The sequence below is a fragment of the Notothenia rossii genome (assembly GCF_949606895.1).
Source record: "Notothenia rossii genome assembly, chromosome: 10".
Classification (NCBI taxonomy): Eukaryota; Metazoa; Chordata; class Actinopteri; order Perciformes; family Nototheniidae; genus Notothenia; species Notothenia rossii.
In genome coordinates, this window is record NC_136908.1 from 23,080,346 (window position 1) to 23,103,391 (window position 23,046).

The window sequence follows — 23,046 nt, forward strand, 5'->3', positions numbered from 1 at the left end:
AGGAAATGTACCTGCAGGATTCTTGCTTTTGATTTTGTTTCTTCATGGTTGAATGAACTAATTGTACAGTAAGTCGCTTTGGGTAAAAGCGTCAGCTAAATGAAATGTAATGTAATGGTATAGTTCATCCAATAGTTATTAAGATATAAACACCAATTAGGTGTTGACAGGTTGGCTGTTGTCCACTTCTTTTACCATCTTTGCTTTCCTTAGTGCGAATGAGGTTTGTCTAGATTTCATCGAAGTAAACCCATTTTTTACTTCACAAATCAACCTCCGACAGCAGATGAATTTAATTTAAAAACGGTTGTTACGTTATTGTTTTCTAACATGGGTCTTGCTTTTCACCTACCTCACCCATTGCATATATCAGATAATTTTTCTTTTTTTCTTTAATGCCACAGTTATGTTACTGGAAGGAACATTGGAATAAGTAACTGTATCCACATTGTTTTTGCAAAAAAATACTATGAAAATATCCTGAAACATGTGTTCCTTTTAATATATTTAACACCTGATAAAAATGTTGAACTAACCCCTTTATGCGTCTTAGGTGAAGTTGCTTGAACTAAATCACCTCAGAGACTAATGCTCATTTAGATCAAGTGTTGTATAATTCAACTTAATTTACATTTTTAATGACTTTCTACATACTGCGCAGTGACCTGACAACTCAGTTTATCTCCTGCTCGCCTATATTATGGCAATCTCTATCCCTCTCCTCCCCAACCCTGCTCAGTCTTATTTCCCTGAATGCGGAGATTATTGACATAATCTTCAGTCCAACATTGGAAAGCATCTGTCTTAAAGCCTAAATCTCTCTGTTGCTTTAATCTTTGATCTATTTACTTTTCTTTATCTTTCGTTTATATAAATAGAAAAAAAGTTACATATTGCTCTTACTGATGATTTAACCATGATAGTGTCATGGCCTGCTGAGTTTAGAAATGTTAACATTTACTTTTATATGTCATCTTTTAGTAACTGTTTCAACTCATTCACACCAGTGTTTCATTATAACTCTTTAAAGTTGATATATTATGTCCTACTTCAATTGCATTTCGTTACTAAGTATCTCAACATTAAAGTGATAATTACAGATTCCATGTATACGTAAGACATTTTCAGACAATGTTTTTTGCATTTATTTATCCCTTTTTACATGCAAACATAAATTAAAAAGACAAAAAGTAAATAGCATCTCCTGCTTCGCACTGACTTCATGGTAGTCTCCTCACTTCTAACCTTCCTTATAATGGAAGAGGTTTGAAAAGACTGCAAACCATGATAATCTTGGATAATGCCGGATCTGTAAGAAGGCAAATCTCCGCTAACTTGTTAGCTGTAACAATAGCTGTAACAATATGAGAAACCAACGGTCCCATTGGAGACGTGTCGGTGAATTTGAGATTTCTTTGCCCCTTTATATTTATGCCAAAAAACAGTTTAGAAATGATACAAGAATCATTTTAAAACTGCTTATTTACAAAATAAACTAAATATTTCGGAAGGTATTGTTCAAGTCTTGAGGTCTTGGAATGTAGTTGAAGACAACAATGTGTAGAGACAATCCTGACGAGATAATGTCCTCTGCGCTTATAGTCTTAGCAGAGCGAGTCGTCTCTTTCCTCCTGCTGAGAGTAATCCATTTCGTCCATCTCCCGTTCACAGTCTTCACATCCTTCAATACAGCATCCCTCCACCACCACCACACCATGAGGGTCCTCCAGCCATTCCCCTGCCATTCCACTTCCCCCCATTCCTCCTACCATTCCCATTCCCATTCCTCCTATCCCTACACCTATTCCTCCTACTGCTCCCATCCCCATTCCAACTACATTTCCTCCGACACCCACCATTCCCATCCCCCCACCTCGTCCTACTGCTCCCATTCCTCCCATTTCCCCAGCTCCTCCTGTTGCTCCCGTTGCTCCCATTCCTCCCATTCCCATTCCCATTCCTCCAACCCCAATTCCTCCTCCACCAACAAACAGCGCTTCCCCCGCGCCGCACGCCAGAGGGCCGACAGCCGGTCCCATTCCTCTGGGCCACAGAGGGTCCATGAGTGCCCCATGCTGGCCGAGCTGAATCAGCTGACTGACGGAGAAAAGGCCTCCACCGCCGGCTCGAACCACATCCTCGTAGGAGGGGGCGCAGGCAGCAGCACGAGCCTCGTCCAGCCTCACACGGGCGCGATGCTTCATTTCGATGAGGGTCTTGGTGTAAGAGTTGAGCGTGGCAACCGCGGCCCCCATGCAGCAGCTGAAGGACAGCCAGGCCATGCTGGTGAGCGAGGACATTTGGAAAAAGTATGACACATTATATAACATGACAGGCCAATGCAAGTTGTTGTTTAAAGGCGTGGTTACAACAAAAGTGGCATAGGATAAGTTTGTATGCACAGACAAATTAAATACAATGATGGGGCCACATTGATTTGAAACAAAACTACGTGGTTTGGCTCAGGAAAATATAATGATATATATAGTTTGTTATGTGATATCAGTTGTGTTCATGATTAAGATAAGAACATTACACAAGTTAACTAAAGTTAATGTCAACTTATCGTTTGAAACGGAACACAAACAGCAGTCTCCTGAGAAAAAGTCCTGTTTTTTGGACCCATGCATCAACTTAGACTTCTACTAGATTATACATGTATTTGTGGTATTTATTTTGCACACAAGGACAATGAGTTATAATAGCTTCTTATATTTTGGAGTTACCAACTCTCTTTTAGTGGCTACATTTTTTTTATGGCAGCAATACAATCCAGCTGCACCATAGAGAGCATCCTGACCGGCTGCATCATGGCCTGATATGGCAGTTGCACCGCCCTCAACCATAAGACTCTACATAAGACTATTAAAAACCTGACCATGCACTATTTTATTTGTAGGCTATTGTTGTTTTTTATATACATGTTTTAATGTCTTATAATTTGCACTGTTTAGGAACCTTCGATCTATGTCATACATTACATAACTACACCATAGTTTTGTTTATGTTATGACAACAAACCTTTGAAATTTAATCTTGAATCTACATAGAATATAAACAATTTTAAATGCTGGTTGTGGCCAAGCTTGAAGTGGGATTTTTGGGAGGGGATAAAATTGAAACAAACTTACGCAAAAGACCACCCGTAGTCCCAGGTCTGTGGCCTCCAGTCTTTAGGACCAATGCTTACAGTCATCTGAAACACCGTAGTGTACATCATGTGCGCTACCATCCCCATCAGACCTGTTAGAGGAAAAAAGGCAAAGTTTAAAACACAAAAGGAAGAGAGAATACGTGTAAAGGTCTTTACACACCAAGCCGATTTCGGCATCGCTTGATGTCGATAGATGTTGGGCCGTCGATGAGCGTTGTGTCGTGTGGGCCCAATCCAAAACCATGCCCTACACCCTACCCCTACACACTCCCTCTCCGTGACGGAGTGAACTCCGTGGAGTGACACTCGCAGCTCAACGAGGCTCCCTCGTTGATGGAGGGAGTAAATACAGCAGCAAGCTTTGGGACAAACTCCCCTCTCTCCGGCAGAAACAGGAAATGCCGTAACTGTATGTAACAACGGTTTCAAATCATCTCAATTCATCAGCATCTCTTAGACAAAAAATAAAAATTAATAACTCAAATAAAACTCCAAACATCTTTAATTGTGTTGTTTTTTGTAATGGCTATTTTAGTTTTACACCTGATTTGTATAAGCTCCTTAGTTTTTGAAACAGTCTGTAAATATACACAACTTTATAATAAAATGCAGACATTTACCTTTTTCTAGACTAAACACATGTATGATCCTAAGTAAAAAAAATATATGAGGATATCATGAGGTTCTTAACATCGCAATTTATCAGTGGATGTTTGCTGACGGACACACACAGCGTTGAGACCGGTCAGGTAGAGACCGGTCTCAAGTCAGCACCGATGCTGACTCGCTGTTTGATGGCTTGATAGCCCACTCCTACTCCACACCGCTCCACACTCGTTGGTTTTGAACAGCATTTAATGTGGCCGACCCTCCTCGCGAATGCACAAACGGAGGGGTAGTGTGTAGGGGTAGGGTGTAGAGCGTGGTTTGGGATTGGACCATAGTGTATACTGCACCGTTGTGTCTTTTCGGCTGTGCTGACACCTTCCTTCGCCGATTCGACATGTTGGCCCGATCCCAAACCACGCCCGAAACCCTACCCCCACACACTACCCCTCCGTTTGCGCGTTCGTGCGGAGGGTCCACCACATTGAGTGCTGTTCCAAACCAACGAGTGTGGAGCGATGTGGAGGGGAGTGGGCTATCAAGCCATCAAACAGCGAGGCCGTTTCTCAATGTCGAGTATATCTGCTGCAGAGCCACTATTTCAAGTATACTACGTCATCGAGTGGCGCCGAATGCTGGGCATTTAACATGCATTTCAACAGTCCTTCGGCGCCACTCAATGAGTATACTTGAATAGTGGCTCTGCAGCAGGTTTACTCGACATTGAGATTGGTGCTGACTGGAGACCGGTCTCACTGAGATCGGTGCTGACTGGAGACCGGTCTCTACCTGACAAACACGTTCTCACTCCCAACCCATCACATGTTGACGGACGGTCAGGGCCCCTCCCCGTCACTCTATTACGGACAGGGTACCCCTTGAGAGTCAGTATTCAACGGGCAGGGCGTCCCATAGACCTTCATAGACCTCCCATAGTGTTGATAATAGGCGCCATGAGAACTCTCCCCGACGGTCGGTTGTTATTGTCAATATTAATATAATAATTATTTATTTTTTAATAGCCACACTCGATTTCGCCGATTTTCTTGTTGCCCCAGCTGGTCGACACCTCTTTTAACAGAAACAAAGGCTACATTAATGTATTCAATCGATGTTAAGACCTTGAGGACTATCACGGGTTTGTCAAGCGAAGCGGAGAGAATACTTACTTCGGGGTGTAAAGTTCTCTAAAGCAACTACTATGAGCTGCTCCGACCCTCGGTCCCGATGGACTCCAACTTGTGTTTATTAATCAAACAAATAAATAAACACAAGGATAATTATGTGTTATTGTTGAGTAAATAACAGTGTGTGGTTTAGAAAAGAATACAAAATTAGAAGGAAAAAACTATGAAACAATACAGATTTCAGTATTCTGAGCCCCTACTCTCCCCATAACTGACGGCAACAAAAGTCCTACTTCATTCAATTAAAATAAAGAAGTAAAAACAATAAGTGTGGCTTGATATTGAGTAAGAAAAAGGTTGATAAACGCTGTGAGAATGGATCTGCGGAGAGCATTTTGCCGCGATCCCAACTCGTCTATTACCAACGTTCAGGGAGCTCTATGCAAGTCAATGGGACGCCCTGCCCGTTAAAAACTGACTCTCAAGGGTACCCTGTCCGTAATAGAGTGACGGGGAGAGGCCCTGACCGTCGTCAACATGTGACGGGTTGGGAGTGAGAACGTGTTGACCTGACCGGTCTCAACGCTGTGTGTGTCCGTCAGGAAACGCGCTATTTACAAGTAGTTCCAGCAAACATCCACTGATAAATTGCGATGTTAACAACCTCATGATAACCTAATATTTTTTTAACTTAGGATCATACCTGTGTTTAGTCTAGAAAAAGGTAAATGTGTCCAATCTCTGGCGCCGCCACTGACCTTAACACGTTTGGAAAATGCTTTTAACTATATATTTGATGCTGTGAAAGGTCAAACAAGAGAGACGTTTTACAAGAACCTCCTCACCTGAGAGGACAGTGCACATGGCGGCGTAGGCGTTGATCTTGAGGGCGTTCATCTCCCTCTTTGCACAGAGGCAAATCACTTCCACACACATGAGCAGGAAGCCCATGGCCAGAAGACCGATATACGTGAACTCACTGATGACTGAGAGCCAGAGAACACCTGGAAGCATAAAGAAAAAAACATGCAACCCTTATAACCAGTGGTGTAGTGGGGATTTGCTATTTTAATTAGGTCATCCCAAACAATGGCACAAGTGCGCACGCAAAACAGACAGGTCTACAGAGAGCTCTCTCTCTCTCTCTCTCTCTCTCTCTCTCTCTCTCTCTCTCTCTCTCTCTCTCTCTCTCTCTCTCTCTCTCTCTCTCTCTCTATCTCTCTCTCTCTCTCTCTCTCTCTCTCTCTCTCTCTCTCTCTCTCTCTCTCTCTCTCTCTCTCTCTCTCTTCAATGGGGCTTTATTGGCATGAAAGTTAAATTAAACAATGTTGCCAAAGCATCACAATACAAAATAATTAACAACATTAACATACATTTCAAATGTTTACATATTATTGATGATATATATATACATTGATACAATTACATGTCAACGTGTGTGTGTGTGTGTGTGTGTGTGTGTGTGTGTGTGTGTGTGTGTGTGTGTGTGAGTCTCATTCACTGTCCCTCAGGTTGTGGCATGTGTATACATATTGGGCAGCAAGGTGTGCCTTGTCTCCTTCTCCTAGGAGTACTCTCAGTCTTGAGAGGTCATCAACCTCCTTGAAACCTGGGATTACAGAGTTCAGCTTGTTCCAGTAAATGCTCCTTACTTCGTTGAATGTTTGGCATTTCAGGAGGAAGTGCATCTCTGTCTCAGTCTCACCTGTCGTACAGTGACCACATATTCTGTTCTCTTTTGGTTGCCAGGATCTTTTGAGTCTTCCTGTTTCGATTGCCAGTTTGTGGTCACTGAGCCTGTACTTGGTTAGGATCTGTCTCTGCTTTCTATCTCTGACAGTAGAGAGATACTCTGCCAGCTCATACTCTCTGTTTAGAGCCAGGTAACATTCTAATCTACTTTGGCTTTTAGTTTCTTCTTCCCAATGTTGTAAATAGTTGTCTTTACATTGTGTTATAATGCGTTTCACTGTGATTGGTGTTTGGAGAGCAGTCTCTCTCTCTCGCTCTCTCTCTCTCTCTCTCTCTCTCTCTCTCTCTCTCTCTGTGTGTGTGTGTGTATCTAACATTTTTTTTGTCTTCCATTATAGTGCTGTTTCGTTTGCGTTCTTGAGGGAAAGAGCTGCTGCAAAATCGTTTGAAATTCTCTCAAAGCATCATGTGATGGTACAACACAGACAGTAAGGACTATATAGAAAAAAAAATGTTTCACGGTTTGTCATACTATCAGTCTATTTCACTGATAATACTTAAATACTTTTTGAATGCGATGCTTTTTCCACAGGGTTATACTTCTGAATACATTGAATGTTTGGCTGTGAAATGTAAATGGGAATAAAGGTTATATTGTCTCTGTTTCCTGTTACTGACCTTGTGTCTCTCCTGGTGTCAACTCAATGAAGCTGCGACACTTTTCCTCCTGATCCTCACCTGGAAGAACAACCACAACAGAGCTCATGAATCGACATCTTGACGGTGAGAAACATCTGAGTTAGTTGTTTTGAAAAGGTAAATGTTTGTCTTCAAAATGTAACCATGTAAAATGTATTATACTTGAATTGAAGGTCAATTAACATTTAAGGCAGTGTTTCTCAAACTTTTTTCAATAATGTGCCCTGAAAGTGCTCGATTACCTGCGTAAAACATTTTTGTGCTGCACCCTCAATGTGTGTTTTGAAGACACCTCTAATAGCTATCATGCAATAACACTGAGACGTTAATGGAGTTGTAGGGTATTTTTACCCCCATTAGTTGCATCGTCAATTCAGTTGGAGAAATTTTACTTATTTCTCCGTGTGTTCAACTGTACTACTGCTATGTTTGAAGTACCTATACATTTTCTTGATTTTCTTCCGTTATTCAATATTAAAATGTTCATTAAACATATTATAAGGCCAAAATCGTAATGTATTAATCTAAACACCTTTGACACACATACCCCATTTGAGAAACACTGATTTAGAGGATGACAGCAAAATGCATTTGTCCTTATAGACTCATAAAGAAGCATAAGGATTAGAGCCTTATGGTACATCTCCAATATATAGGTTTTTGGTGCACAGTGACGTAAATACTCTCCAACAACCGCTGAGAATGTACGTCTATATTTCATACAACACTGTATTAATAAGAGTTGCCTTAAGCCCAGTAGTTCACATCCCTGTGGGAGGGAGAATTAAAGGTCAAACCGCTGAAATCTACCAACGACAGTGTCTTCTGGTGAGAACAATGCATGCCAGTGATTACTTTTTCTTTCCAGGATACATAAGCTTGTCCCTGTGCATGACTTCTCTCATAATGTGTGCTATTTTTGAGGAGAGACTGAATAATGGTGCATACTGTGTGGCTTCCATTTCATCACCACAGTTTAAAGATATTTTGACCATGAAAGAACAGCAGTAAACCGAATAGTGGTAGTAAATTAAGCAGGTTTGATTAAGTTAGACGATTGGTTTCTGGTCTTCTCTCTGTAGCAGATGGTGCATTAACGTTAAATTGGTGTACAATAAACATGTAAGCTTGTTTCTCTTCAAACAGATGTTCCGGGCAGTCTGAATCAGTACCAGACAGTTATTGTACATACATTAGTTCTGTGGCTGTAGGCTTTTACAAAGTATCCTCATTATTGAGTACTCAAGAGAGGATTAACAATCAATAATCTGCATTGACTCAAACACTTTCTAGTCACAATAATTCCATTGACACTGGATCTGTTGACAAGGATTAATTGTGTACATGATCTCATCCCTACTTCGTGTCCCAACTGGAAAAGGGAGCTTGTGTCACGTGACGAAGCGTTGCGGTTTGATTTTGGATTAAAATATGATATGGACATAATGTCATGCGACACAGTGATGGGGCGTAAAACCAAAAAAGGTCCTCAGCAGAAAATGCTAGGCTCATGGTTTGACATGGGAAAATGAGAGCAGGTCCCCTGTGAATAATTCGTGTGTTTTAGAAAAAACAACATCCCTGGTTTCAAACTTTTTGGGCTGTGACCTGTGATTGACATTTCATTTGTCCATGAGTTTATTACCAATATCAGACCTTTTCTTTATGAATCACTTTTCAAGGACAAAAGTAGATACAGTCCAAAACAGTAAATATACATTTGTGAGGTAGAACTTTGTTTTTTCTTCTTCCTTACCCCATTAATCATCTCATGACCTCCAAAATGTCTCTTATGACCATTTTGCCCGATGTTTGTAACCACTGTAGGCCACCAGTTACCCGTTTATGAAGTAGTTAAAACTAGCTCCACCTCAAGCAACAGTACAATTCTGCTCTAACATTGATGGTCATTTGATCCCCAGCCCCTGCAGTGAACATGTCAATGTGTCAAAATACTTAACACCATATTGTTTCCAAAGGCATGGGTTGAGATCCCGACGGCATGTAAATATTAGTTTCTTCTGAGCATATACAGTATGTGTACGACTGCCGATGGGTGAATTCTGACATCTGGTGTAAAAGCGCTTTAAGGGGTCGCAGAGACTGGAAAAAGTGATATATAAAATGCACAAGTATAGTATATTTATATAACAATATACCTTATATGTGAGTCGCAGAAGCTGTTTAGTACTAAAAGTATTTTTATCTTTTATATTTTAAGTACATAATTTATGGTGATAATAAATACGTAGGATATTGAAGAGAAGGACTTTTGGGAGGGGAGAATTAGTTGTAATGGAGAATTTAGTCCTGTATTCACATTCATTTGAATACATACCTTCATTGTGCTTCTCACAGGAGAGCCAGAAGCCGGTGTGGAAGTATCGCAGCATGTACTTGTCCTCGCCCGTCTCCCAGATGTAGTCTACAGCGTTGGCCAACTGCTTCTTCCTTAACCTGGCCATCTCCTCCTTCTGCAGCGGAGACAACGTCACATTGGTGGGGGGTATCCTCGGGTCGGGGGTGGGGGTCTCTGGATGGTGAATAAATGGGACAAATAGTGGTAATAAGAGAGGGAAATTGAGATACATTGAAGAAATAAAGAGAGTAGAGGTGCGTTTATAAATAGTATCTTCATCAATAAAACAGCTTGGGATTCATTTTAAAGCCAGTGTGCCAAGAAACTGTAGCATAAACCCCAACAGGGGGTCTCCTGGGTTACACAGTGTAACACAATCCTGCTCTGTAACACTGTTCTTTAGGTAATCTGTCATTTTCTATGGAGGGAAAATTGAATTCTACATGAAAACAAATAGGCTTAGTGCGGAGAGATAAGACAGCGGGTCAGTGAAGCCAGATAACATGCAGTCACATATACAAAGTTCTGAGATTAGCAACAAAGCCGGGATTATGTGAATCTCTGTCGGCCAAGTCGAGGGTAAAATACTTGAATATGAGGTGCAAGGACAATACTGTGGACGCCTCCAAATCCTGCATTAGATTATTGTTTACAATATATGGAACTATAAATCGTTATTCTACATTATTAACATTCCATGCCAGATGTTCTTAGAAGTGAAGTATCGGCATTTTTAATAGTGACATACATGTTGCCTTCACATTTATAAAGGAGGTTAAAGAGACATATCTCTATTCGACATGTGTACAATTATCTTTGCATTAATGCAGCTTTAATTGCAGCAGCATTGGACAGAAGATGATGGCAGCATATAAGTGCATCTTTTTTATTTGAGAGTTTTGGTTTCATTTCAACATTCATAAGTGTAAACAAAATAAAGTCAACTTTCAATTTGAGTTTAAACTTAACATGAAGAAAGTGTTTGGATTAGTATTGCTTATTTACTGTGTGTTGCACTTGAGTTGAGGGAGCATTAACAAGCTTTGTAATTTACAGAAAAAAAAGAAAGGCAAACTCAAAGCTTACAACTCTTAATCAATTAGCTGTTTTTATTTGATTTGTTTTGATAATTCTTTAAAGAATCAGCAATCTGCATATTTATACATGTTTCAGACTGTTTAAGTCTATGACAAATATAGCATTTTTGCTAGCCACGATAGCGAAGCTGGAATTGTTTTTACCTTGTGAGTCTGTGTATGTGTCTCTTGAAAGATTTAGACACTTGTAAGAGCTTTACAACCATGTAACAACAAATTGTATTTGATATCAATATATAGGTGGAAGTTGAAGATGGGTGTGGTCCGGGCCAAAGGGCCCGAAGTGAGAGGCTAGTAAGTGGGGAAGGGGCATTGGCCAACCCACTTTACGGTGTGATCCCGTTTTAAGATTAACTCTAATGAGGATGGATTTTGACCTGAAGCAATTTGTTGAAATATTAAACATACAGAATTTCTTTAGTAAATTAAGAACAGTTTAAGGATAACATACAAGTTTGCAAATCACCAAATCAATTCTTGTGTTTGTCCGCATCTGGTTTTCAGCGGCAGCCATATTGAAATTGAAACTAACTCCTGGCCTCACCTGTGGTATACGGCTGGCTGTTGTTCGTCCCGCAGTTTTTCAACTTGACAGGGGACAGGCAGAGGGGCTTCACCACCTTGTGCGTTCCCTCGCACCAATAGGAGGTGCAGAACGCCAAGACGGACAGGGTGAGGGCCAATGAGGTGAGGGAAAGGGACAGCAGGGAGCGGTTACGTCTGGACATGTTCTCCAGCATTGTTGCTTCTCAATTTAACAAAGGACCTTATGTAGAAAGAATTAAGGGCCAGTGAGTGCTTCGACTTCACTTCAAAATGTATCTTCGTTCAAAAATGGCTTGAAGAGCCTAAGAGCTTCTGTGGACCAATCAGGATGAGAGGAGCGAGGGGAATCCTGAATGTTGTGGCGATTGAGATTGATTCATGGAGGATGGTAGGAAGGGAAAATTAGGGTGAAAGCGGAGAGAAGGGATTAGGAATGATTGTGGTTCAAAAGCCAGAGGTCGGCTGGAGAGATGGAGAAAGGGAAGGGGGCTTGAGGAACAGTCAATGAGCGGAGGTCAGAGGACAGTGGAGTGCTGGGATTTAATCACTTCCAGCGAAGTGTAAGAAAGAGACAGATGTGTAGGCCAGAGTTGACACGGGGAACTCCAGCCCTCCTCCTGCTTCAGATTCAGGTGGAGAAACAAGTAGGAAAAAGTTCATCAGATTCAAGTAAGAGACTTATTGTCTTGCTTGATGTTACGGCACGAGCCATGCGCCGCGTTTGACTCCACACATTTCTTCTCATTGAGCTGCGACTCTACCCCAGGTGTCCTCAGCCATCTTGACCCAGAGTTTTTAAGACTTGTACTCCTCTCAGATGAAGATAAACGTCTAAATCTCGTCATTAGGATATTGCGACTTATATGTTGTGCTCTCAGGGAACATCCCTTTCTCCAACCTGTTGCTCCACCTCTTCAGGATGGATTGAGCTCACAATGGAGTGATTAGTCCGGTTTCTCAGGCCTACTCCCCTGGTAATCTGTTGTAATCTTGCAGGGTTAGGTAGATGGTATTAATGTAAACTGTCTCTCAAGCTGTCTTTGCCTCGACGGCAACCTAAAAGGAGACAGAGGCAAACATCTGGATTAAGAGATAAACAGTTGAGTCATGCCTTTGATGAAAGTCTTTGTTCAAGTCTTCTGCCAATACACTCTTGTTATTATTGTATGTTGATGCACCAAAAACCTTCAATACTTCTTTATTTGTATTTTTTTGGTTTGTTTTTTCAAATAATTATTTAATCACAGTCTTATTTTTTGATTTAGGTAACAGCTTAGGCTAAGTAACAATAGGAGAATGCCTAGGAATTAAACATGGCACTTATCTCTGTCCTTCTTCTTCTTTATACAAATAAACACTGGGAAATGCAAAATAATCAAATCCTTTCACTCTGCTGATGCGAAAAAAGAATCGTTCTTATTATAAAAACAACTACTACGCATTCTTGCCACATAGTATCCGCTTTCTGTGCAAAAGTATTCATGACAAAATAGCACTAAACAGAGTGGGTGTGTAAAGGCCTTTATTCTGCACGTTGTCAAATTAGGTTAAAAGTACATGGCAGTGTATACAACTTAATTTTCAATCAACAAGCTGAAAATGACCCTCTTTAATAGGTTTTCTGAACAATGTTTGGCCAACATGTCCAATATGGTTCAGCTTCCTGTTATCATGCAGTGCAATTTGAGGTATACCTGCAGATTAGTTTAAACAAACCGCTAAAGTACAGTTTTCGCCATTTTACTCATTAGCTTTAACTCCAGTAACTTGCCTGACATTTTTGAGATCTTGGCAAACTAGAATTAAACACAGTATGAGTGTGTAATGATGAGTAAGCAGGACAAAGAGAATGAACCTAAGATAAATGTTTTGATTTACTAATGGCAGACGAAAAAATGCAATTTCAACTCTGGGATAATAAAAGTTGAATAAAGAAAGTAATTCTCCTCTCTTTTTACCCCTCACATAGACTTAATCTGATACAATGCTGTACCATTGAAATCATAAATGGTTAGGTTAACCATGCGTCAATTTGTTCCAACAAATCATCTCCGGTAAAGGCTTTTATTGCTCTGCTTGAACCTTACAAACATGTGTAGAGTTAATGTTTCCTCACACCTGGTATCAACAGCAGATACACCAATGCACGCCCACTTTACTATCCTACCAAATAGAACATTCTTAGTGATTTTAAGAATACGTTTTGGACGAGTTACAGAGACATCAAAAGCACAAATATATTCTCCACTTTAAAACAGCTAGCGATTCACAGTGAATACTTCATCATGCTAAACTGAAATCTCTCCCTACATGCATGCGATTATAAAAATCCAGCTGCTGTCCAAGCTCAACTTTTGATTAAGTTCACACTTGTGCAACCAAAAGAAAGCACAAAAATGTATCTGGACTCACTGTGTTTGAGACTCCTTTAGTTCCCGTCTTCTCGAACAGGGATTCGGTATCCTTCACCTTTCCTCTGCGCTCCCTCATCACTCCCTCTTCCGTCTTGGTCCAGTTTGCACCAGAAACCCACCCAGATTTCTCTAATCCTCACAAGTCCATCTGTTACTTTCCCTCCCGAATGCTCCCTATACTCTGTCGATTCATCCACAGCATCCTCTCTCTTGTTTTCTTCATCTCTCCTCCTCTCACACATAACCCGCCTGACCTCTCGTCCTATAGTGATTAATCTGACACCATGGTAAAGCTTGGATCGAGATGATTGCGATAGAAAGGGTTGTGGTTAGGGTCCGTGCTGCTCTATTAACTTCAACCCTTCTTAACACAAAAGAGTACAGCTGCTGGCTTTAGGCAATCCCATGACTTGAAAGGCGTTGGGAATCCCTGATTGGAAAATAAGTACGCTGCAAGAGCAGCATGGAACATTTTGTTCAAACTTTCTAGGTTTTCACTTTTCAAGATGATTTTATCAAAACTAACAGTCTGAAGAGTCTGAAGCTGTATTTAGGCAAAGTTCTGATAAGTGAAGCCAATTTGGACTTGCATTAAACTTACACAACTCTATGACTTCACTTGTTGCAAGAAGTCAGATTGTATAGAAGTCTATTAAAATATTACTTCTATATTGGTTGATTACAAAATAAGCATTTTACTTATGAGTTCATGGTCTTAATTGTTAGTAGTAAGTCCTCTTCACAACAACATGATGTTCATTTTGTAAATTATGTATGAGAATGTGTTGCTACCTAAAGTAATGGGCCTTTTAAATTAGCAACCATGGCCACATTCGCTCAACGTATTTTAACACACTTTTTGAATGATCTCTTGCAATAAATTCAATGTTTTTTTCCCTTTACCTGTTTGTGGTGCTTCTGGTCACTTTCCAAACAGTCTCAAGGAGGCAAGAGTGAACCCTCTCCCAAAGAAACCCACTCTCAACCCGTCCGATGTTATCAACTACAGGCCTGTCTCTCTCCTCCCGTTCCTGTCTAAAACACTTGAACGCGCTGTCTTTAAACAACTCTAATGTTATCTCCATCAGAACAACCTTCTTGATCCGCACCAGTCTGGTTTCAAGGCAGGTCACTCAACAGATACTGCTCTCCTTGCTATCTCTGGGGACTGCCAGGGCGGCCCTAGACTTTTGGGGGCCCTAAGCAAGCTTTGGCTTGGGGGCCCCCCTCAATCTAGCTCGTTCTCACTACACACAACACTGAACCAACTTTTGTCTTATGATGTTAGCATGAGCACACATATTGTATAAATAAGCATGTAAACACCGTGGACCTAACATCCTCTAGGGGGGGGGGTTCTCATCTCCGCTAGGGGGGTCCGGGGGCATGCTCCCCCGGGAAGATTTTTTTTTTAAATAATGAAGTTAAAAGCATCAATCTGGTGCACTTTGAGAGCAAAATTAAGAGATCTATGGATACATCTCTCAACATCCATATGAAACAGAACTGTAAACAGATTTTATTTTTCTTATATTTTACAAATCACTCCCCTTTTAAACTGTATTCTTGTTTTGTCATATAGTATTTCATAATTGTTTTTCATTTATTCTCTCTGGCTCTCCATCTCATAATGTTCACATAGAAACTAGCTGTCAATAGGAATATCATTCAGAAGAATCATAATTTCTTGCAAAAATCTGTCACAAAAAGAGGTTGCACATTTAAATTCAGGTGTTGTTATGGCAATGTCAGTGGCCAAACAGCCACATTTACTGCTGCAAATACGTTCAAACATGCTGTCGACACGTAAAGCAGTGGCATGCCACCATTTCAGCTGACCTTTTCTCAAAAATACTGTTGTAGTTCCAGTAATCCAAAATTCGGCTCACAGATAGCAAATAAGCTTGACTCGGACAAAATACGTCTCAGGATAGTTTGTTTTTTACTTACACAACAAAGGTATCAAATACAAACACATATTCTCTCAGTTCAAAAAACGATGTTGCTCGGTGCTTCTTTCTCCTTCTCACACCCCAATCACCAGCAGCTGCCGTTGGCTATAACGTCTCGTAATCATGTACAGCTGCGGTCGTCTATGCCGTCAATTTCACACGGCTGGTTCAAATAAATGATATGATAGCACTAATAACAAAGGTTTATAATATTCAAATATACATTTTAACATATGGCTCCTACAACTGTCACATAACATAATTTCATTGCTAGGTTGATGCTTAGCTAAGCTAACTATGAAACACTTTAACTGACAGAAATCACCAGGTAACGCTAAAAAACATTACATTTAGATTGTATGAAGTGTTTATTTAATATATCTGGCTAGCTATAGCTACTTGCTAACGGTTTAGCTTACCCCCGCGATTCAAAGTAACTTCAACGTAGCTGTAATTTATGCTTTGCTTACATGTTCACATATCTTTGATGTTTACTGACATTTACATACCTTGTTTACCTGGCTCAAGTGGTGGCTCTGGGGTTGTTGTGTGGACCACCACTTGAGAATTGTCGTCTTTTTTAAGAAAATATGTTCTTATGTCCATCTTCAAAAATTCTGAGTCCGACTGACAGTTTAAACATTTTCACAGCTCACAGGATAGGTACCTGTCAGCCAATAAGACAGATGTTTATTTCCATTCAACTCTCTGGTTGGTCTAGTGCAGTGGTCACCAACCTTTTTAAGCCCAAGATCACCGACCTCGGCCTAGGTGAAAGGCGAGATTTACCTATTGCAGAATTGAGTGAAAAAGACGGCCCAGACAATGCTTCCAATTTGAGGCCTTTTATATAGGCTAATTGCATCTGAATTACTGTTACAATGAAGGCTCCATAATCAGCTCAAGGCATATAGGCAGGGGTAAAGTGCTATTTTTTATGAGTGGGGGGCAGACCTCACCTCCTCTAGGGGGGTACTCACCTCCTCTAGGTCCTCACCTCCTCTAGGGGGGTCCGGGGGGATGCTCCCCCGGGAAGATTTTTTTTAAAATATTGAAGTTGAAAGCATCAATCTGGTGCACTTTGAGAGCAACATGAAGAGATCTATGGATACATCTCACAACACCCAGATGAAACAGAACTGTAAACAGATTTTCTTTTTCTTTATGGATATTTTACAAATCACTCCCCTTTCAAACTGTAATCTTGTTTTACTGCCATATAGTAGGCTATTTCATACCTGTTTTTCATTTATTCTCTTATTGTTTGTATAAATATAATGATCATATGAAGGTGTGCCGTGGAAATAATATTTTGAATAATTTGTGACAAAACCGTTCTAAACACTCAGAGAGTCCTTTAGCTCACCTGAGCCCCTCAGTCTGACAGGGGAGGACTCTCCTCCAGCTTGTTGTGGAGACAGCTCCTTATGTCCGTTAGTGCAGCTAGCTAACCAGATGCTAACATCACGGTCCCCGCTAGCACCGGTCCCTCTCTCCCCTTCTCTCCCCCTCTCTCCCTAAATGCGCTATTGCCACACACACACAGAGCCGAGCTTGAATGACACAAGCACACGTGTATTTCCATGCAACTCTCTGATTGGTCTGGTGACTTGCCTCTGTTGCATTCACTGAACACGGGAAATTACAGTCCTGCCGTCCTCTCTTGTGTTATGACTCATGATGAGGTTCACGTAAAGCACGGTTAATGTATTATATTATTGAGGTGTCTCAAATATATGTCAATCAAGTGGCACCTTCTAACGGGGTGGTGGATGATAGGTTTACATCTAAAAACGTATTTTTCAAACATTATTATTTTAATTTAATTTTTCTTTCTTTTGTTACTTTTTTTTTTAACTGTCCGCGATCTACCCGCACCACACTCACGATCGACCGGTCGATCGCGATCGACTGGTTGGCGACTACTGGTCTAGTGTCTTGCCCCTGTTGCATTCACTGAACACGGGAAATTACAATTCTGCCGTCGTCTACACTACAGGCATCAAAAAATGCTTTCAACGCTTCGCCCATTCACTTGAATGGGGTGACGTAGAAGATTTTTAATCTTCGCCGAACTGCATTGTGGGGAGCATGGCATGGCTTTGCAAGCATCACGAGCATCTATCGGCATCAAAAGTTGAACAATGTTCAACTTTTGAGGCTCGATGCTTGGCATCAGCCAATCAAATTCCGTTTATGCAAATCCCGCCAGTGCAAGCTCAGCCAATCAAACCGCGTACAAGCTGGGAGAGCCAGACCGCAGTTCATTTCCTCATATTCCAAACGAGATATTACGGTAGCAAATCACCCGGTTCTTTACGACCGAAACTATTTACCGGGATACAAACCGGAGGAACCAGGCATGGAGGGAGGTGGCAGAGACAGTGGGTGAAACTGATAGTTTTTTCGCCTGTTTGGAGAGTTTATATCCAGTTTACTTCGTTTTAACATTGCTATTGCTTTGTATGTCGGGGGCGGGAGATTCATGTGATTGGTTGCTCGCAAAAAATCGCCAAGCTTCAGACACGCCCAGCTTCAAGATTTTTTCATGCCTGTAGTGTAGACGGGCCGTGATGAGGTTCAGGTAAAGCATGGTGGATGTATTGACTCAATAATATAATACATGACTTTGAGAGTAGGCAATCTAGGCATATTAACATAATTAATTAAACATACTTATCACGGCGACGGTGTACTGAGATTATTATTATTATTTTTTTCATTTATTTTATTTTTTCTTGCTAGGGGGCCCGGGCCCCTAGTGGCTGCGGGGCCCTAAGCGGCCGCTTATGTCGCTTAATGGGTCGGGCCGGCTCTGGGAACTGCACACTGCTAAAGCAGCCTCCCTCTCCTCTGTCATCATCCTTCTGGACCTGTCTGCTGCATTCGACTCAGTGAACCATCAGATCCTCCTTCACACTCTCCAAAACCTTGCAGTCTCAGGCTCTGCACTTTCCCTCCTCACCTCATACCTCAAAGACTGCACCTACAGGGTAACTTGGAGAGGGTCCGAGTCCGACCCTTGTCAACTTCAGGGGTCACTCAGCGCTCTGTCCTTGGTCCCCTCCTCTTCTCTCTGTACACAAACTCGCTCGGATCGGTCATTAGCCTGCATGGTTTTTCATACCACTGCTACGCTGATGATATTATGCCCCTAATTTGGGGAAAATATCAGACAAGGAAACAGAGACGTTTTTAGTTTGCTTCAAGTCCAATGTATTATGCCAACCAACAACATGGTACACATAGCACTCTGTATAATACAAAACATCGATTCTTGACATAAAACAACCACTAAAAATGCACATACTGCAAACATATATCCAATTTAACACACAAAATGTCCCTTTTTAAATGCACACTCCAAACATACATATCCAAATTAACACACAAGATCCCCTTCTTGGAGCTAAACTGCACCATCATAGCTAGCGGCGCTAGCATAGCTAATGGCGCTAGCAAAGCTAGCATACACAGCTACAACAATTACAGAACCCAGAAAAACCCTCCAAAAATACCCTCTAACAACTATCACGCCAACAGTGTGCTTTTCACATTAATATTACACAGACAGTCTACATATCATTTATCACGGAATCGGATTAACTCACCTAATTTGGGGAAAATATCAGACAAGGAAACAGAGACGTTTTTAGTTTGCTTCAAGTCCAATGTATTATGCACCGGTGGCAAGCTACAAGCGCCCTCTGTTGGACAGACCCGGAAGGTCATCAACCATGAATTGTCATAGCTATTACACACTCCCCTTCAAAACAGATGTCGTCCCGACATTATAATCCACAATATTAGGCCTACATATCAGCAAAGTCTATAAACATTTATTAAACACATACCACGCTCACTGCTCAGCTTGGCAAACGTGTACACACTCAATTTACACATTTAAGCCCCTGGCTTAGTAGAAAGTCCATCATTGTATGACAAACATATGTTCATAAGCTCTCCGCTTTTTTTTTTAACAGTCAATGAATGTATGTTGTGTGTGTGAGCACTCTACTTCTTCAAAAGTTCATCATTGTGTGTGGTGTATATCAACCCAGTCTCATGGCATTTCATGTTATGGTCACGAAATTTAATCTATTGATTCGTGTTCACCAACACGATTATCCCCTTTTTTTCGTGTCACACAGAACGATTTTAAAAGCAATTTATTTCGATTGGTAATGTGTTTCGTGCCTGCAGCACGTCTTTTTCTCCGGTCGGGTCGTGGAAGACCGGAAGCTGTGTGGTTAATAAAAACATGTTCTTACCAGTGTTGGGTGTAACGCGTTACAAAAGTAACGGAGTTACAGTAATATATTACTTTTTGCTGTAACGAAGTAATGTAACGCATTACTAATGAAATGTGGGTAATATATTACCCGTTACAATGCTCAGTAACGCAGTTACAACACATTTTAACCCGAAATTAAATGGTGTTTTGTTTTTTAAGAATGTACTAACATAGCGAGACATTCCGACACCGGACAAATTGTGCGGGTAGATTAGTAAACCTGGTGTTTACCCTTCAGGCTTCGCGTCGAGATCTTCGGGGAAGTTGAACGTTATGCAACCATTCAAAAAAGAGAACGTAGCGAAAAATACAAACAACACATTGTGTCAGGTGCGCGTGACCTGCTCCGCTGCGCGTGCATCATTTCCAAAGTGCTTCCACAACAGTGACACACATCTGATCTGTGGATAATCATTTATACGAAAATGGTTAAACCAACCATCACTAAACGCCAGCAACACTGCATCTACTGCAGACAGTAGCAACAGGTCAGATGCGGACATCACGCTACCCTCCGTTGTGGACACTAGCTTACTCCCGCCTGACTTGCCGGCCCCGGAGCAGCAGTCTTCGTCGCCCGAAACTACGCCGCCCCTCTGCGGCCCGCAGGTGCCAGGTATATCTAAACAACTACCCGCCTGTACAGTCGGGTAAGGCGGTCATTTTGCAGCTTGTGGTATAAAAATAGACAATGGCTAGAATATGCATGTGAAAATAGTACCATATTCTGACATGCCTGTAGAAATGTTGGGTCAAAAATAATGCATACAATAGCACAGATGCCTTCACCACGAATGGCTACAAAAATATCTCATATCCCAAGCTTATTATCAACGAGCTGATGTTGCAGCTGAAATGTTCTCCAGGTCACAAAGTCAACCTCACATAATGATGTGATACCAGTTTTCAAGCACAGTAAATATTCTCTTCCCATCGTATATGATGGGACCAAGCTGATGATGTAGTAGGCTACATGGTTTTAATAATACTTTTGCCTTTCAATGTTTGCCATTTCAAACCATGAGCATGGTTTAAATAATATTTGCCTTGATTTACAATATGTTAACCTTCATTATAGTCCTTGACAGCGGTCTGTACTGCTGTATTAACAACGTGTCACATGTTAAGAATTTACAATCAGAATCGAGTATTCAACTAAGCCCTGTAATACAAGTTGTTAGTAGCCTTAAGGGCCTACACAGTTGTTATGCTATACCACATTGCCCTTCACTGGATGCATAATGAGCTGCACTAAAATACATTTTAGCATTTAAAATACCTAGCTATTCTTTTGCGGTTATTTTGGTGAAAGTAACTAAAAAGTAACTAAAGTAGTGTAACTCATTACATTTCAGAGAAAGTAATATTGTAATGTAACTTATTACTTTCGAAAGAGAGTAATAAGTAATATGTAATATATTACATTTTGGAAGTAACTTGCCCAACACTGGTTCTTACTCAATATCAAGCCACAATTATTGCTATTATTTTGAATCGTATCATTTCGGACTTTTGTTGCCGTCTGTGAGGAAAATAAATGGGGCTCAGAGCCTCAGAATACTGAAATCTGTATTTTTTAAATAATTTTTTCCTTCTAATTTGTTATTCTTTTCAAAATGACACACTGTTATTTACTCACCAATAACACACAATTATCCTCGCTTTTATTCATTGGTTTAATTCCATAATCTCAGGCTTTTTTGGCATCCGTCAGGAACTGAATTTCAAAATAAAAATAACCGGAAACAGACTCGGAGTTTAGGATGGCCGAAGACACTACACTACCCATAATCCCAAACTATCGTTTAGGACTACAGTCCCCGTGATTAATCTTCAAACTCTGGGATTGGATGTTGGAGTGGCAGTGCGCCAAGGTGCATTTTAGGTGCATACATATAGACATATAATGTAAGATGTAACATGTAAGAGTTGGTAGAGGTCCTGATAATTTATTCCGGGTAATTACTCTGACCTACTAATTGACCTAACCAAAGTTATTGAGTCTATGTAAGTTTACTGCTTGGCTCAGATCCACCAAAGTCAGCACGATCTCACCTCTATTAACTCCCCGAAGAACCACGTTCAAATAACTGCTGTTTCAATTCCAACGCACACACTCCATAATCGTCCAGGAGCGACGTTTGGTCAGGGTCCCGTGGCGTGCAGTTCTGACGCTCCTAGGCTCCTTCAGCTTCATAAAGGGACGCAAATAGCTTTCAACTGATTGCAATGTATTCCCATCTGCTGCGGGATTTGATGCTCATGGAAGCACGGCATTCGTTTGTGTCGGCTGCCCTTAAAGGCAATGTGAGCGTCCTTTTCCCATTGGATAACGGAGAATTGTACACCCGGAAGTAAGTATTCCCCTTACTGTCGATTGATTTTACAGTGATATCTGCACTACTCATCGACTAAAAAACACCAGATTATCCTTGTTAATTACACAACATTGATTGGTTTAAATTGTGTGCAATGCTTTTGTATTTTTCCCCTTCGATTCGGAGAAACAAATATTTTTTCGGAGTAAAGGATGGCAGAAGACACTACACCAGTGTTGGGCAAGTTACTTCCAAAATGTAATATATTACATATTACTTATTACTCTCTTTTGAAAGTAATAAGTTACATTACAATATTACTGTCTCTGAAATGTAATGAGTTACACTACTTTAGTTACTTTTTAGTTACTTTCACCAAAATAACCGCAAAAGAATAGCTAGGTATTTTAAATGCTAAAATGTAGTTTAGTGCAGCTCATTATGCATCCAGTGAAGGGCAATGTGGTATAGCATAACAACTGTGTAGGCCCTTAAGGCTACTAACAACTTGTATTACACGGCTTAGTTGAATACTCGATTCTGATTGGAAATTCTTAACATGTGACACGTTGTTAATACAGCAGTACAGACCGCTGTCAAGGACTATAATGAAGGTTAACATATTGTAAATCAAGGCAAATATTATTTAAACCATGCTCATGGTTTGAAATGGCAAACATTGAAAGGCAAAAGTATTATTAAAACCATGTAGCCTACTACATCATCACCTTGGTCCCATCATATACTCTGGGAAGATAATATTTACTGTGCTTGAAAACTGGTATCAC

The 23,046-nt window shown here is 40.8% G+C and overlaps 1 protein-coding gene across 7 annotated transcripts; it reads right to left on the reverse strand.

Annotated features, from left to right (window-relative positions):
* Positions 1–1,117: 1,117 nt before the first annotated feature.
* Positions 1,118–18,855, reverse strand: LOC307022987 (germ cell-specific gene 1-like protein). 7 transcript variants are annotated; one of them, XM_079655944.1, is made up of 7 exons: positions 18,619–18,855; positions 11,279–12,336; positions 9,617–9,811; positions 7,258–7,317; positions 5,733–5,891; positions 3,132–3,243; positions 1,118–2,283 (listed from the first exon to the last, which is right to left on the reverse strand). In XM_079655944.1, exons 2-7 carry the CDS (start codon positions 11,472–11,474, stop codon positions 1,605–1,607), a joined length of 1,401 nt encoding a protein of 466 aa, XP_079512070.1. In that variant the 5' UTR covers positions 11,475–12,336; positions 18,619–18,855; the 3' UTR covers positions 1,118–1,604. The 7 variants fall into 7 exon arrangements, with proteins under 7 accessions (XP_079512070.1, XP_079512069.1, XP_079512074.1 ...); XM_079655943.1 differs by having other exon boundaries at positions 18,612–18,855; XM_079655948.1 differs by lacking the exon at positions 11,279–12,336 and having other exon boundaries at positions 18,637–18,855.
* Positions 18,856–23,046: the final 4,191 nt, after the last annotated feature.